Raw genomic sequence first — 15,550 nt, 5'->3', positions numbered from 1 at the left:
CTTTCTTAAATTAAACGATCTTCCCTGGATGGCAATAAACCGCAAATGATTATGCCATTTTAATTTGAAGTACAGAACTGAATCATCATATTCTTCTTAGAAGATCCACATGGTATATAGTATATGGCCAAAATATGATATTGTGTAAAACCTTTTTTTTATTAAACTGTGAGAAATTATACATATTTCATATATATTGTAATCTTTTTCAGGGAAATTCAAGTGCTAATGATTTTTAGAATTATCTTCATTGAATTCAATAGATTTCCTCTGTAGTCAGTTTGTTTTGCTTTGATATTCAAAAACACTTTTGGTCATACTTTATTTTAGGATCCAATTCTTGCTATTAACAAACCACTAAATGACTTTTGCCTCAGTAAACTCCTAATTTGCTGCTTATTAATAGTTAGTAAGGTAGTTATTAAGTTTGTATTGGGTAGGATTAGGGATGTAATATGCAGAATATGTGCTTTATAAATACTAATAAACAGCCAATATGTTAATAATCAGCATGCGGATAAGCAACTAGTAAATAGTGAAAATTGGTCCCTATAAGTGTTACCGCCCTTCTACGTGGGTTTAGATAAAACAGTGAACAAAATGGAATATATCAGGTTGAAGACAAATGACTTCTTCTCAACCTGAGACAATATTGCATTATTTTAGATGGCAAATGTTGCTAAAACCTTTTTATGTTGCTAAAAACCTATGAAAGTGTTATTCTTTTAGGGGGCACTTTGAGTTTTGAAAAGCGAGAACTAAATATAATCGCTTTCAGCTGTCTGTGTTTTTCATACGTTTTTGTTGCTGCTGTCATTCTCAGACTGGTACCTTTGAAAAAAAAGCATGAGCATGACACTGAAACTTTTTTTGTATTATCATATTTAATTATTAATTTAGCAGAGACCATGGACAGTCAAAGAATGCCCCAGAATTAGCTACAGAACACATTACATAACAAAAAACTCATTATAATAGCATATACATTGAAATAAGAAATGCAATACAGTATAATCCCTCATATAAATACTACAAAGCATCACCCTATAATAAAAATGATAAAGAATTAAAAAAAAGGTATATAACTATTTCAAAACATAAGATTATTCAATGATCAGGAACCTGACCAATATTTAACCATATTTTCAAATGTAGCTTAAACTGTACAACAGTAGGACACTGTCTAAAATGAATTAAAACTTATTTTTCAAATGTTAAATCAGAGTCTAAAGCAGGGCTGGACAACAACAGTCCTGGAGGGTGTTTAATTAGGTTTGGAGCTAAACTCTGCAGGACAGTGGCCCTCCTGGACCAAAGTTGCCCAGCCCTGGTCTAAAATAACTCCAGGATATTTAAAATCTGGCACAGTTTATAATTTTTCACCATTAACAAATATTTTAAGTTAAACCTCCTCTTCCTTTTTGATTTTAAAATGAATACAGGCAGTTTTCTGAACAATTAATGTTAAACAACACTGAATAAGCCAGTCTAAGATTTTGACATTGAAACAGATTTTTGTGCCACCTGTTCATTTGTTTTATCATGTACATAAATCACAGTGTTATCTGCATGTATCTGAATATGTACATCAGGACAAATATCTGGCAATTCATTCAAGTACAAACTGAAAAGTAGCGGCCCTAGGGTTGACCCCTGAGGAACCCCTGTGGAACAATCTCTTAAAGAAGATACATGTTTAATGTGGGTACCTGTGATTCAGTGGTAAAGCATTGCGTTAGCAGCACAAAGGTTGTGGGTTCGATTCTCAGGGGAACACATGTTAGGTAAAAAAAAAAACAAAAAAAATGTTAGCCTGAATGCACTGTAATTCGCTTTGGATAAAAGCGTCTGCTAAATGCATAATTGTAATTTAAATAGGTACACTGTTTGATATAAGATAAGACTCAATCCATTTATTTTTATCTGCCGAAAAGTTTAAATGTAATAATTTAGATAATAGTACAGTATATTATGATTTAGTGTGTCAAATGCCTTTTGTAAATCTAGAAACACACCACCCACAACCCCACTGTTCTCTAATTTTAACCGGAGCGTACTTGATTAAATTAGTATACAGCAATTTCTGTCAAATACGGTTTACCTAACTCAAATTGCATGAGACACAATAAGTTATTTTGTATCTTAAAAAAATTAAAAAAATAATTAAGTAATTGGTGAAAAAAAAAAAAAATTCACTATCTAAACCATCTTTAGTACTGGAATTTTAAAAATCTTTTATAATATTCTTAATTGTAATTCTAAACATTTTTTACATAATTTAGAGTCTTTCTTTATCAGTTGATTAATAGTTTACCATACCATTTCACTATCACCTTTAGAATCATTTGAAATAATAAAAAAAAGTGCCTTAGTCTGCCTTAATGTCTTAACTTCCTTGTTTCTTAAACTGTTAAAAACAAATCTTGTAGGAAGCCAGATTTTATAGCTTTAAAAAATAAAAAATAAAAATAAAATAAAAAGCAGAGTCACAGTTTTTCATAAGCACCATACCTGTTCATTAATCCATGGTAAATTATTATTATTTCAAATAATTTTGTGTGGATTTTTCCTTACATTTTATTATTATTATTACTATTATTTTAATCTCCTATATCCAAATTTTATGTGCAATTTTCCAGATTCTCAGTAGATAATGTTTAAAAATAATAACAATAATAATCACAGACTGTGGTCCATTCTGAGCAGCGCTGAGAAAAGCTACAAAATTAAGGTATAGGCAGAAAACACAGTATACAGTAATGAGTTAAGTTGTCTTTAATGATAATCACAAATAGTAAGCAATACAATTCGATAGGGACACTGTTTTGGATGGTCACATATTTATTATCACCTCAAGAGGGCGCATGACAGCTCAGAAACCCGAATCCTCTACTGAGCCGGACGTTGATTTACTGGAAGCATTTGTAGGCTGGGAAATATAATCGTTTAAACCCATTAAATACCAAGGACTGGTGCCTGACATAAAATGGAAATCAACACATGGTAGTAATCCCTATAAAGTATAAGAAAAATATAAAGCCAGTAATCACAGACGACTGTGATTGGTCCGTTGTGAGCTATGCTGAGAAAAGTTACAAAAGTAACGCTGTATAGAGAACGCTTCACCTCTTGATCTGTGTTACACTGACACTGACTTTCTTTAAAATAGCCTGTGAAAATAGCAAAAGTTTTTTGAAGGTTGCTGTTTCTGTTGTTGTTAATTAGACTTCTGCAATAGGTTTGAGTGAATGTCTATTTTGAATAGATCACCATTCAAGATCAAAGACATGTCTGTCTCTTTAAGAGAAATGACACGAAAACTCACACGTCACTTACGTGCTCGGCACCGCGACTGAAAACTCGTATGTGATTGGTCCAAGCGTGTTCCGCTTGACGTGCGCAGTCCAGTCGAGTCACCTTGCTGTACACAGTAGCAGCCGTATATCAGCGGAGCGGCAGAAGCGAAGGTGTCCTCCAGAAACTCAAACCAGCACTGCAGCCATGGCAGCCGCAGCGGACACGGCCAAACCCAGGCCCAAAACCTCGCCCAAATCTATTAAGTTTCTCTTCGGTGGCCTGGCTGGGTACGTATGCGCCTATGCAAGCAGCAGCGGTGCTCTCTGCTGCATGGGCTTCAACTGAATGAACAATTTGATGGGAGGTTATTGATAAAGGCCATTAGTTATCCGCTATGTGAGCTATCGATAAGAGGACCAGAAAAAACGTTTATGTTAGTGTTATGAATTTTCTTACTCTTTCTGTCAGTTCTGTTGTGAATGAATTTGCAGGCCCAGAGGAAGCCTGGTAACCCCGTGACAATCTGAACTTCAGTTTAAATGTCAAGGTGCATGGGTTTGATCTGCTGCCATTGAGGAATTCTTGTTATAATTTGTTCCTAAACTCTGTAGGTCTGAAGATTTTTTGCTACTTTTCCAATGGCTATAATTAAATATTATAATACTATTATAATACTATTATTAAATTAAATTAAATTAAACTCGTGTATTAGACCTTTTCATATGTCATTATATCCTTAAAATAATAATACAAATGTAAAACTGATATAATCTAAACAAAGTGTGCATAAACATTTCAATATTTATTATGAGTAAAGTTTTAATGTAATTTAATGTAATTTGTTTACACAAATAACTGTTCTTCTTATGCTGTTCTTCAGTAGTGGTTTCCACCAGCAACAATTTGGGCACTTGTAAAGTTACAAAAGTGAAGAACCTGCTTGATATAATATATGGCATGTGTAATTTATAAAAATAAAAAAAATTATAATAATAATAAAATCACTTTTTTGTCAAATTGTCAAAAAAAAAAAGTGATAATCGCAGACTGTGATGTTGCATTTTCACTATAATTAACATAATAAACATAGCATTATTACGCATTGCATAAATACAGTTACAGAAAAACTAGTTGATTTTTCTTGTGCTTTTGTTGCAAATGGAAACATAATATAAAATGGCTCTGGTTTCTTATTTACCAATACTTCAGTTTTTTATGATGATCTCTGCTTCTGAGAACCCTGGAAATGTGAAAAGGGTCCATATATATGATTTAATTTACAAGAATATATATATATATATATATTGTAAAATTAGCTTTAGTTAGACAAATTCTGATTTTATCAAAGTGGCATTACATAATGAGCAGCTCACATTTTTGAAATGACAAAAATTATAGAAATCTCTTGTGGTGCATATCAAATATAAGAACATGGTTTTGTATAATTAAACTTGTGTGAGTGTGAGAGGTCTGTTCAAGTGAATTTATGGCAAAAGTAGCCATAACTCACTAGTTTAAGACAGGACTTTAACACATGGACTCTGAAACAAACATAAGACCTGTAAATCAATTCTATTTCATATACAAGTTGTCCTTGTGTGTAGAAGTTAAAGGCATAATACTCTTACATGTGTTTAAACTGAGCCAAAGTCTAATGGACACCATAAATGCACTAGTTTAAAAGGAAATTCATTTGATGTGACATTTGTTAAAGAAATAGCAGCTGTTCATTGTATGTACTGTGTGTGATCCTTAGACAGTATATTCTCAAAGGAATTTCACATTTAATTTAGTGTGCTACTTGGCATTTCTTTGTAATTATTTGTGAAATTTACTAGTATTTTATGAGTGAAAATAGTCTGAAAGTATTTTTTTTCAGTGTATGTTTCTTTAGGATTGGTTCCAAATTTTGATGCTAACATGAATAGGATTCCTTCAGGATTAACTCAAGACTTTAAAGGGTTACTCCATCCCGAAATGAAAATTTTGTCATTATTCACTTACCCCCATGTCATTCCAAACCCGGAAAAACTTAGTTCGTCTTCGGAGCACAATTTAAGATATTTTGGATGAAAACAGGGAGGCTTGAGACTGTCCCATAAACTGCCAAATAAATAATACTGTTAAGGTCCAGGAAAGTATGAAAAGCATCATCAGAATAGACCATCTGCCATCAGTGATTCAACCGTAACGTTGAACCGTAACAGTAACCGTATCCAACTGCGCCACAAGGATACGTTTTTTTACGTGTATTTACGCTTTGATTTGAAAGCAAACAATGCATCTGCGCAGCGTGGCTGACACTGAAGAGCGTACGACATCTGCATACTGCTCAGAATTGCCAAAATGGTGCTACGCTGATTTGAAGAGACACAGAGGAGAGGAATTGTTGAATAAAGTCGTTATTTTTGTTTTCTTTGTGTACAAAAAGTATTCTCGTCGCTTCATAACGTTACGGTTGAATCATTGATGGCAGATGGACTATTCTGATGATGCTTTTCATACTTTCCTGAACCTTGACAGTGGCTACGTTTACATGCACACTTTTTGGTTCAATCGGACTGAATTCATTACGATTGATGAATCTGATTGTAGTGTTTACATGAACGCTAAATAAAGTGATCGGGTTGATGTGCGTGTTTGTATGTCACAAGCTTCAAATTGGAATAGATTTTTTTGACATGCGCACACTGCTCAAATAGTGAAAGTGAAAAGTGAAAGTGACATATAGATAATATAGAGTTTCTCATTGTTTGCACATAATAACCACTCTCCTACATGGTTTCTTTATTTGTTTTTAACAGCAGAATTAATATTTACCTGTTTATGTATAAATATACATAAAAACCGCTGTGCTGTGCTGCTCATATTTATCTCGCAAAAAAAAAAAAAAACTCCCCACGCCCATACTGGGTTGCCCATGGATGAGTATCCAAAACAAGGTTGTCCTGACCTGCTCCACTTCAAAGTTGCCGAGTGAAAGGAGAGTTTTATAATGACAGGACACGCATTTATACAACACTTTATTCAAAAGGAAGAGCTGCTCCTTCCGTGCGTCATATGTCATTACGTTATTTATGTGTCATTGCACATGCGCAGTCCTTTCAGTTTCATGGTTCAATCCAGTCGAGTGTTTACATGCACGCTCAATCGTATTAGAAGAGGAATAAACCAACCCCTTCAATCCGATCGAAATTTCATTCGGATCGAGCTTGAGCGGATCGATTAAGGTGTTAATATGAACGTTTTTCAATCCGATTGAGCCGTCAATCCGATTACAAATGGATTATTTGGGTGCATGTAAACGTAGCCATTGTTATTTATTTGGCAGTCTATGGGACAGTCTCAAGTCTCCCTGTTTTCATCCAAAATATCTTAAATTGTGTTCTGAAGACAAACAAAGCTTTTACAGGTTTGGAACGACATGGGGATAAGTGAATAATGACAATTTTCATTTTGGGATGTAGTATCCCTTTAAAATAAATAATTTAGCTAATACACATTCGTTCTGTCTTCCAGGATGGGCGCCACTGTGTTTGTGCAGCCACTGGACCTGGTGAAGAATCGAATGCAGTTGAGCGGTCAGGGCTCCAAGGCTCGAGAATACAAGACCAGCTTCCATGCTGTGGCCAGCATCCTTCGCAATGAGGGCATCGGTGGTATCTACACCGGGTAAGAAAGAGAGGCACACCACACTGACGCAGGCGTTGCAGATAGAGAGGTCGACTTTTTCAGAAGGCAGGATTGTTTTACTTTAGTCCAAGTACAACTGAATGAATTATTGAATTAATATTTTTTTGTTTTTTTAAGATTAATTTTACCAGACACTGGATGTGAGAAACTAGGGAGCTGTAGCTGGACATCCTGTAGATGGAACCCATAGCTTTACACAAGCAGTAAATATCTGATTAGGTTTATATCTGATCTCATTATTGTCTGACTGCACATTTATTGTTTTCATGTCTTTGTTGTCTTCTCTCCCATGTTTTTCATTGTAGGCTTTCTGCGGGTCTGTTGAGGCAGGCTACCTACACCACGACCCGTTTGGGCATCTACACGGTCCTGTTTGAGCGCCTGTCCAAAGCAGACGGCACACCTCCTAACTTCTTAATGAAGGCTTTAATAGGAATGACTGCTGGGGCCACGGGGGCGTTTGTTGGGACTCCAGCTGAGGTGGCGCTTATTCGAATGACGGCTGATGGGAGGTAGAAGAATCTAACTACGCTCCATATTTAGCATTCTTACTAATAGTTTGTAATTGTAAAATAGACTAAATGAACCAACCACTGCTGCTTTAAGATAGTTTTAGGATAATTCTGAAGATGTGTTCTTATAGACTTGTTAAACACTAGATTTTTGTAGCATTCTGACTAAAAACTGCTCCCTTAGAGGGAGAGAGATAGTTTATTTGACATGTAGAAATAACCTACTGTATAACAGGAGTACATAGCTCTACACATGGACATCTAGTTCACTTGCTAAAATGCATCTCAAATAGACTATATAGGATTTTGAGCCATTAGTAGTTCTTTAGAACAGTGCTTGTTCTAACAGCCTGGTTCCTTTTCAGACAAACTCCAATAAGATCTTAGTACTTGCATCCTAACCAGAAGTGCATCAACCAATCAGATTGCCAGGTTGCCAGATTTTGAATAGGCTTGTTCGAGATGAACTGTACTAGCCTACCACAGAGTAGAATTAAAAGTCGGATACTTTCTGCTCCCGGTAGTGATGCTCTCACTGTGTTTGCATACTTTTATCACAGATAAAGTAAATTAAATATTTGTCAAATACACAAACGTTTTTATGAGCAACAGAAACACTTTTTGCATACTGCTTAATGCAGCGCCATCTGTTTAAGAATAAAGTTCAACATGAACATATAGGCTACTAAGTACCGATAAAGAGGTGGTATATATGCTTTTATCAGTTTTTTTGATAAACTCACTCAAGATAACAGTGTGACTACACTAAAAAAACTTTTACTGTTATAAAACACAGATTTGTGAGCATTATCGGAATTGAAATTGTAGAATAAACACGCAACTCATGTCGTGCTCGTCATCACAGAATCTAACCAATGAGAATAAAGTATGTCGTCTTCAAGGCTCCTGACCTAGGTGGCTGGTCTTGTTTTGTTCTTGCTGTACTTTGATGGCAAGTGATGGTAAGGTGACTGCAGCGCTGATCAGAGTTGGACAAATGTTCTAACCAGAAAGCATTGCTTTTGTCAGTTGGCAGCCGATTTTTGCGGCGCCGCATGGAGTCGAACAAGCCTAATGTGTGTATCATGTGTCTGGTTTGTGCTGGGCATGAACAAATTCGTACTGGACCCAGTATGAATGATTGATTATACATTGTGCCAAAATTAATTGTTATTGTTAACTAAATCTGTTAAAAATGATTTTGTTGATTGAAATCGATCTAAAATAAAAATAAATATTAGATTAAAAATACAAAAATGTAAGAAAATGAGAAATGTTGCCTTATAAAACTAACTAACGTTTAAAGTACTAAATTACTAATTAAAGCTAAATAGAAACATTAAAAAAACCTAATAAAAATGACAAATTAAATTACATAAATATGATTTCATGGTGATCATTTAAGATGATTTAGCTTTTATTTTTCTATTTTAAATTTAACAAAAAAACACTATAATGGTATTTAAATAATACTAAAATAACACGTAATCATATTTAATTGTGTTTAAATATTAATGTTGTCAGGATATTGTGTTTTTGCTATTAAACTAATAAAACAATTAATAAAATATTACTTCCTGCATTATCTTGTCCAGGTTGCCTGCAGATCAAAGGAGGGGTTACACAAATGTCTTCAATGCCCTCATCAGAATTACTAGGGAGGAGGGAGTGACCACACTCTGGAGGGTAAGTGTGTGTGTGTTAGCTTAAATTAGAACATGGTTTTTGTGTAAACATGTTATGTTTGTTACTGTTACTATAGTTACAATTCTGTGTGTGTGTGTGTGTGTGTGTGTGTGTGTGTGTGTTCCTGTTTGTTTGCTTTACTATTTGAAACTTTATATATGGGTTTTTTTGCAGGTCTAAAAGGGGTCTTAATCAGGCCTTGCACAAATGAAGGCCTTAAATCAGAGCTGAAAGTCTTAAATTAATAAAGTCATGGCATTAAATGTTGTATTCACTTTAAAAAATTTATGTTTCCTTCAGTCTTTTTGTCTTACTTAAATCAAGATACATTTACTAGAGATGCAAAATTAAGATACAAAGTCTTGTTTTTTAAGAAACTAAACAAAATTGAGTTCAAATATCTGTCAGTGAAAACATGCTTTTCCTTTAATTTTTCTGACTCCACTAGCAAATATTTATTCTTGATTTAATCATAACCTCACTTAATTTTGTCCATTTTTCAGAAAACAAGATTTCATATCTTGTCATTTTGAATCTGTAGACATTTGAACTAGAAAACAAGGCAAAAAAAATAAGCAGTGTGATCAGAAGATGCTTTGGAACAGATATTCAAGCTTAAGCTATTGTTTTTGTGAAATGAATTAAAAAGTAATGAAGATTTGAAGGAAGTTGTATCTTCATACTTTAAAAAAAACACATTGTGTTCCCTTTTAGATTTTCCCATAAATTTTCTTCTCATTGTCTTAAAAAGCCTCTAATTTACCTTCATAAAACCTGCAGAAACCCTGTGTACACATAATGATATATGTATTGTTTTATTTTTAATGTAGGGTTGCATACCCACCATGGCTAGAGCAGTTGTTGTGAACGCAGCCCAACTTGCTTCATATTCCCAGTCCAAACAAGCACTGTTGGACTCTGGTATGAACCTTCTTTTATCTTATTAGTCACAAACATGTACTGTCAGCCCTTCTAGAAAATCTAGCTAACATCAGATATAGATGGTAGCTAACTTTTATCTATTGACCCTGTTATGTGTATCATTCTCTGTGTGTTCTTCTAAATGAGTGAGTTGTAAAACAAAGCTCAAACTGAAATGTGCTGCAGTGAACTTCAGCATCTCTCTTGTTCTGTGTTCTGTGCAGGATATTTCAGAGATGATATCCTGTGTCATTTCTGTGCCAGTATGATCAGTGGACTAGTCACCACTGCTGCCTCCATGCCAGTAGACATTGTTAAGACCAGGTACAATCTCTTTTAATTCCTGTGATTTATTACTAGACTATTATATGAAATCGGGTGGTATGACAATATTATGATGATTTTGCTATATCGTTTATGTTGCTATTTATTTGCTATGGTATTTTATACAGTATATAAGGACCTAGCTTGATGCCAGGTGTATTTGTATTGCGGAAACAGATTTAAACATTACCCAAATACATTAATATTGCTCAACTGTGCCTTGAAATTGTGCATCAGTGTGCTTTGGGTACCAAAAATATCAAAGTCTAACATTGGTGGAATGATGTGTGCAGGTCGACGCAGGTAACTGACCGCACATGTTTTGTTCAGTTGTCTTCTGGTTAGGGTTGTAAATTCTGGGACTGATTATTAAGCTACAGTAACTGATCTAAGGGAACATGATTATTCATTATGATATACAGTATTGTATCTTATCTTACGTATTCATGCTAGTTGACAAATGAGAAGTTTTTTTTTTTTTTAAATGACTTAATACTGCTGCTCATATGTAGAGGGAAAGGTGGCTGATATCACAGAATACACAGTCTGTATATATGAAATGATAGCGAATGAGGGTGACCAAAAACAGACTAAAATTTATATCACAGACAGTAAAGGCCCGTTCTCATTAAGAACAAGTAGATGCAAACTAAAAGATAAGTTTACACATAACAAATCATTCACCCATTAAATACCACCTGGCTTAAAACAGAAGACTCAAAACATTACAAATCTTCCTGCTGATTCTGTTGTTTTATTGTTTAATAACTGTTAATTGTTTAAGAAATTGTTGAATATTTAATGCTGACATGTATCTCCTTCTTTTCAAAAGATCCAGAACATGAGAATGATTGATGGGAAGCCCGAGTACAAAAATGGTTTGGTAAGTTTTCAACTCATTTTCAATATTCAGTACTCAATCTCTTGCTATTTTTGCATTTAAGCAAGTGATCTTAGACTGCTGGAGTTGTGACCTTTCAGTCACACTGATGCAGGGAGAACGTCAGAAATGTATCAAGTTTCAGTAGAACCTCTTGTCTTTGAGGAAACCCAGAGAAACAATAGATTTGCTCTTGGTTGCAGGCAATGTTCCCTCTAAGCTGCACGCGCACGCAGCCACACAGAAGAAATAATGTGCCGCACACACGCAAAAAAAAACGAGTTGGGAAAGTCATTTGATTGAATTCTAGTAAAAGCAAAAGGATCGCAATGCTCGGGCAAACCGCTATAAAGTTAGAACTGGTGAATCCAGTTTACAGGTTTCATAGAAAGAGAATGATGTGTGCCAAATGAGCCGCTGTAGAAACCGAATACTTCAATGGTTGCAGTGCACTCAATGCAACACAAATGCAAAGACCGCTATAGAAGAATTCACGTTCACATTATATATGTATGGTATGTATGTATGTATGCATGTATGTATGTGTATATATATTTATATATATATATGTATGTATGTATGTATGTATGTATGTATGTATGTATGTATGTATTTATTTAATATCAAAGTAATGGGCTTAAGCAATTATTTCAGTAACAGGGCAGGCGTATGTATGTATGTATGTATGTATGTATGTATGTATGTATGTATGTATGTATGTATGTATGTATGTATGTATGTATGTATATGTGGGTATATGTTTAACTTACAGATCTCAGCTTTAGTTTTGCTTCAGTTTATTTTCCATTCTATTCTATTCTGTCAGTTTAAATAGTTTGTTTTGATATATTATATTGTGTTAGGTCTATATTATAAACCTAATAAATAATTTACCTTGTTTTTAATGTAGTCTCTTGCTCATCTAGGATGTATTTATTTAAAAAAAACAGTGTTATTTTGAAATATTGCAATTTCTAATATTGGTTTCCTATTTCAATACCTATACTTTAAAAAATAATTTACTCTTGTGAAGCAAAGCTGAATTTTCAGCATCATTAATCCTGTCTTCAGTGACGATCCTTCAGAATCATTCTTATATGCTGATGTATTATCAGTGTTGAAACAGTTGTGCTGCTTTATTTTTTTCTTTGATTCTTTAATAAAAAGTTAAAAAAGAACAGCATTTATTCAAAAGAAATCTTTTCTAACAGTGTAAGTCTTTACTATCAATTTTGTCCATTTAACACATCCTTGCTGAATAAAGTTTCTTTAACTTTCTTTGAATAAAAAAAAATAAATAAATAGTAAAACAATTCTGACCCCAAACTTTTAAATAGTGTTTATTGTAACACAAAATCTCTATTTTGAATAAACACGGTTCTTTTTAACTTTTTGTCAAAAATTTCACAGGTCCCAAAAAATTGTGAAATTTATAAAAACTGTTTCCAACATTGATAATAAGTCAGCATATTAGAATGATTTCTGAAGGATCATGTGACACCAAAGACTGGGGTAATGATGCTGAAAATTCAACTTTGCTTCACAGGAATTTATTATATTTTAAAGTATATTAAAATAGAAAACGTTTATTTTAAATTGCAATAATATTTCACAAACTTTTTTTTTTTTTTAAATAATATTCAGTATTTTTTATCAGATAGATAGGCTACAGCCTTGATGAGCATAAGAAACTTCTCTAAAAAACTTTACTGATCCTAAACTTTTGAAAGGCAGTGTATTATACTGTAAAAAAAAAAAATGTACATCATTTAGTTACATCAAGGGTCAAATCAAATATAGCACATTAAAGTTAAAAGCTACACACTTTTTTGTGTGTGCGCTGTACAGGGTTTAAAGGTGAATGTTTTTGCTCAGGTGCCTGAAATGGCTGCTCAATGGAGAAAAGTTTTGCTCAGCAAGAAAAAAATTTAGAGAGAACATTGGTTGCATGTATTAGTGCACCAGCAGTAACATGTGATCAGCAGCAGGCCGGGACATCATGATGTTTTCATTGCCAGTGTTATGGTTGTGTAGTGCAATAGTAAGTCCAACAAAGGGCTTTTTTTTTTCTGATATTGTGGCAATGGTGACACAAACATAGAAATACTCATAATTCTGTTTTGCTGAAAATACACAATTGTGTTAGACGCAATAGCTTTCGTATGTGAACTAAGTCAATATACTGTATAATCAGTGACACCGATCAGAATTATGTTATAGTTAAAGGGATAGTTCACACAAAAATGAAAATTCTGTCATTAATTACTCACCCTCATGTCGTTGCAACCCCGTAAGACCTTCGTTCATTTTCAGAACACAAATTAAGATATTTTTATGAAATCTGAGGGCTTTCTGACCCTGCATAGACAGCAATGAAACTGAAATGTTACCTGGCCCAGAAAGGTAGTAAGGACATTGGTAAAACAGTCCATGTTACATCAGTGGTTCAACTGTGATTTTCTTTGCGCACAAAAAGTATTCTCGTAGCTTCGTAAAATTACGGATGAACCATTGATGTTACATGGATTGTTTTACCTGGACTGTTACTTGATATAAAATAAATGCTTACTGAAATAAAATCTATTTTATTGTTCTTATTTCAGCTAGTTTCTAAGGCAACATTTCAATTTAATGTAGTTTAACTTGACACTAAATAACTTAAACTGAAATAAAAATTTAAAAAATCAATAAAATCGAATTTAGAATATTAAAGAAAACAATATGAAAGTGAAAGTGGCATGACATGTGGCCAAGTATGTTGACCCATACTTGGAATTTGTGTTCTGCATTTATCCCATCCAAAGTGCACACACACAGCAGTGAACACACACACACACACACCATGAACACACACCCGGAGCAGTGGGCAGCCATTTTTTACTGCGGTGCCCAGGGAGCAGTTTTAATGTTTTCATGCTTTTTACAATTATATCAAGTTGTTGTTGTAATAGTTTTGCTTTTTTTAGTTTATAATCAAAGAGATTGAATTCACTAGAAATATTTAAAAAGTGCATGTCTGGTAAAATAACATACTATCCATTAAATTTAATATACTGTTGAAACCTGACCTTGAGACAAGCAAATATTAGTCCCAGTATACGTTATATTCAGTATTATATAGCAGCTTTAATAGTATCAATAAAACCTCTAGACATGTTCATTGTGCTTAACATGTAAATATAAATAATGTAAAATGTGTCTTTGGCACATCCACCCTCCCTCTCATTCTTTTTCACTCTCTCTTTCTCTTTTTTTTTTAGGATGTATTGGTGAAGGTCATAAGGAAGGAAGGATTCTTCAGTCTGTGGAAGGGTTTTACTCCTTATTACGCTCGTCTCGGGCCACACACAGTTCTCACCTTCATCTTCCTGGAGCAGATGAACAAATTCTACAAGATCTATTTCCTTGACTCCTAGATTTACCCTGAAGGTCATTGGTGGACAGCACAGGCATAATTCCACATTGTGTTTCTCTCCCACATCCTGTACCAGTATAGTTTCCCGTTTTGATGGTTGATAACAGAGCCACTTTACCAGCTGGGTTGTGACCCTTTGCTGTGGTGGTCACTGTGAAGACAATTTGGACTCTTATATTACACAGACTGACTAACTAAACTATAAATTGAATTGAATGAAGAGATAGTTCACACCAATCATATCCCTCTTTTAGTTTTAAATTATATTTATGTAAGCCCCCGCCCCCTTCCTTCCACACAAATGTTCCTCCTTTAAGGTCAACAGTCAGTGCAGACGCTGAACCTGTATTCTGAGTGAAATCATAAAAGATTTTCTCTCTATTTCATAATAATTTTGATTCTTACCAACATGTACAACATGGTGAGCAAAATACCAATCATCGCAATCCACCTTATGTCCTAACATAAATGACTGCTTTGTAGTGAACATTTGGTGATGTTTGCTAACATTGAGCACAATTAACTGGAAATTGTGTTGTAATAAATATAATGTGGTGTGTATAGGCCACTACCACACCATATAGCTTGTTGTGATGTATTAAATGATTTAATGAGTTATTTGAGAATTCATTTTCTGGTCTGAGGAGCTACGAAACTAGACACAACTTGATATTTTCTTCCTAGTATGTAAGGCATAGTATTTTTTGTTTTTAATGAAGCGCAGTATCAAACCAACCGCCCAGCTTTTTAAAAATCCTGCTATTGTAACTTTCATCAAGAAAAGAATTTAAAAGCCTGACCATTGTGTCGTTTCTCATTTGC

The 15,550-nt window shown here is 34.1% G+C and overlaps 1 protein-coding gene across 2 annotated transcripts; it reads left to right on the top strand.

Moving 5' to 3' along the window:
* The first annotated feature begins 3,349 nt into the window (after nt 1-3,349).
* slc25a11 (solute carrier family 25 member 11) lies at nt 3,350-15,346 on the top strand. Of its 2 annotated transcripts, XM_042725110.1 has the most exons (9): nt 3,350-3,584; nt 6,817-6,969; nt 7,296-7,502; nt 9,098-9,188; nt 10,019-10,109; nt 10,334-10,433; nt 10,779; nt 11,266-11,316; nt 14,574-15,346. In XM_042725110.1, the coding sequence occupies exons 1-9, from the start codon at nt 3,502-3,504 to the stop codon at nt 14,727-14,729; spliced, it is 933 nt and encodes a 310-aa protein (XP_042581044.1). In that variant the 5' UTR covers nt 3,350-3,501; the 3' UTR covers nt 14,730-15,346. The 2 variants fall into 2 exon arrangements, with proteins under 2 accessions (XP_042581044.1, XP_042581043.1); XM_042725109.1 differs by lacking the exon at nt 10,779 and having other exon boundaries at nt 3,351-3,584.
* Nucleotides 15,347-15,550: the final 204 nt, after the last annotated feature.

The sequence above is a fragment of the Cyprinus carpio genome, chromosome B5 (assembly GCF_018340385.1).
Source record: "Cyprinus carpio isolate SPL01 chromosome B5, ASM1834038v1, whole genome shotgun sequence".
NCBI lineage: Eukaryota > Metazoa > Chordata > Actinopteri > Cypriniformes > Cyprinidae > Cyprinus > Cyprinus carpio.
Note: the sequence above shows the minus strand (reverse complement) of the source record. Positions and strands in the feature narration are given on the sequence as shown.

What these genes read in the sequence shown, in the direction of transcription:
- slc25a11 (XM_042725110.1), top strand. Translation starts at nt 3,502, where the DNA reads ATGGCAGCCGCAGCGGACACGGCCAAACCCAGGCCCAAAACCTCGCCC. An exon ending in CTCTTCGGTGGCCTGGCTGG is followed by an intron (nt 3,585 to 6,816) that starts GTACGTATGCGC and finishes TCTGTCTTCCAG; the next exon opens with GATGGGCGCCACTGTGTTTG. An exon ending in CGAATGACGGCTGATGGGAG is followed by an intron (nt 7,503 to 9,097) that starts GTAGAAGAATCT and finishes TATCTTGTCCAG; the next exon opens with GTTGCCTGCAGATCAAAGGA.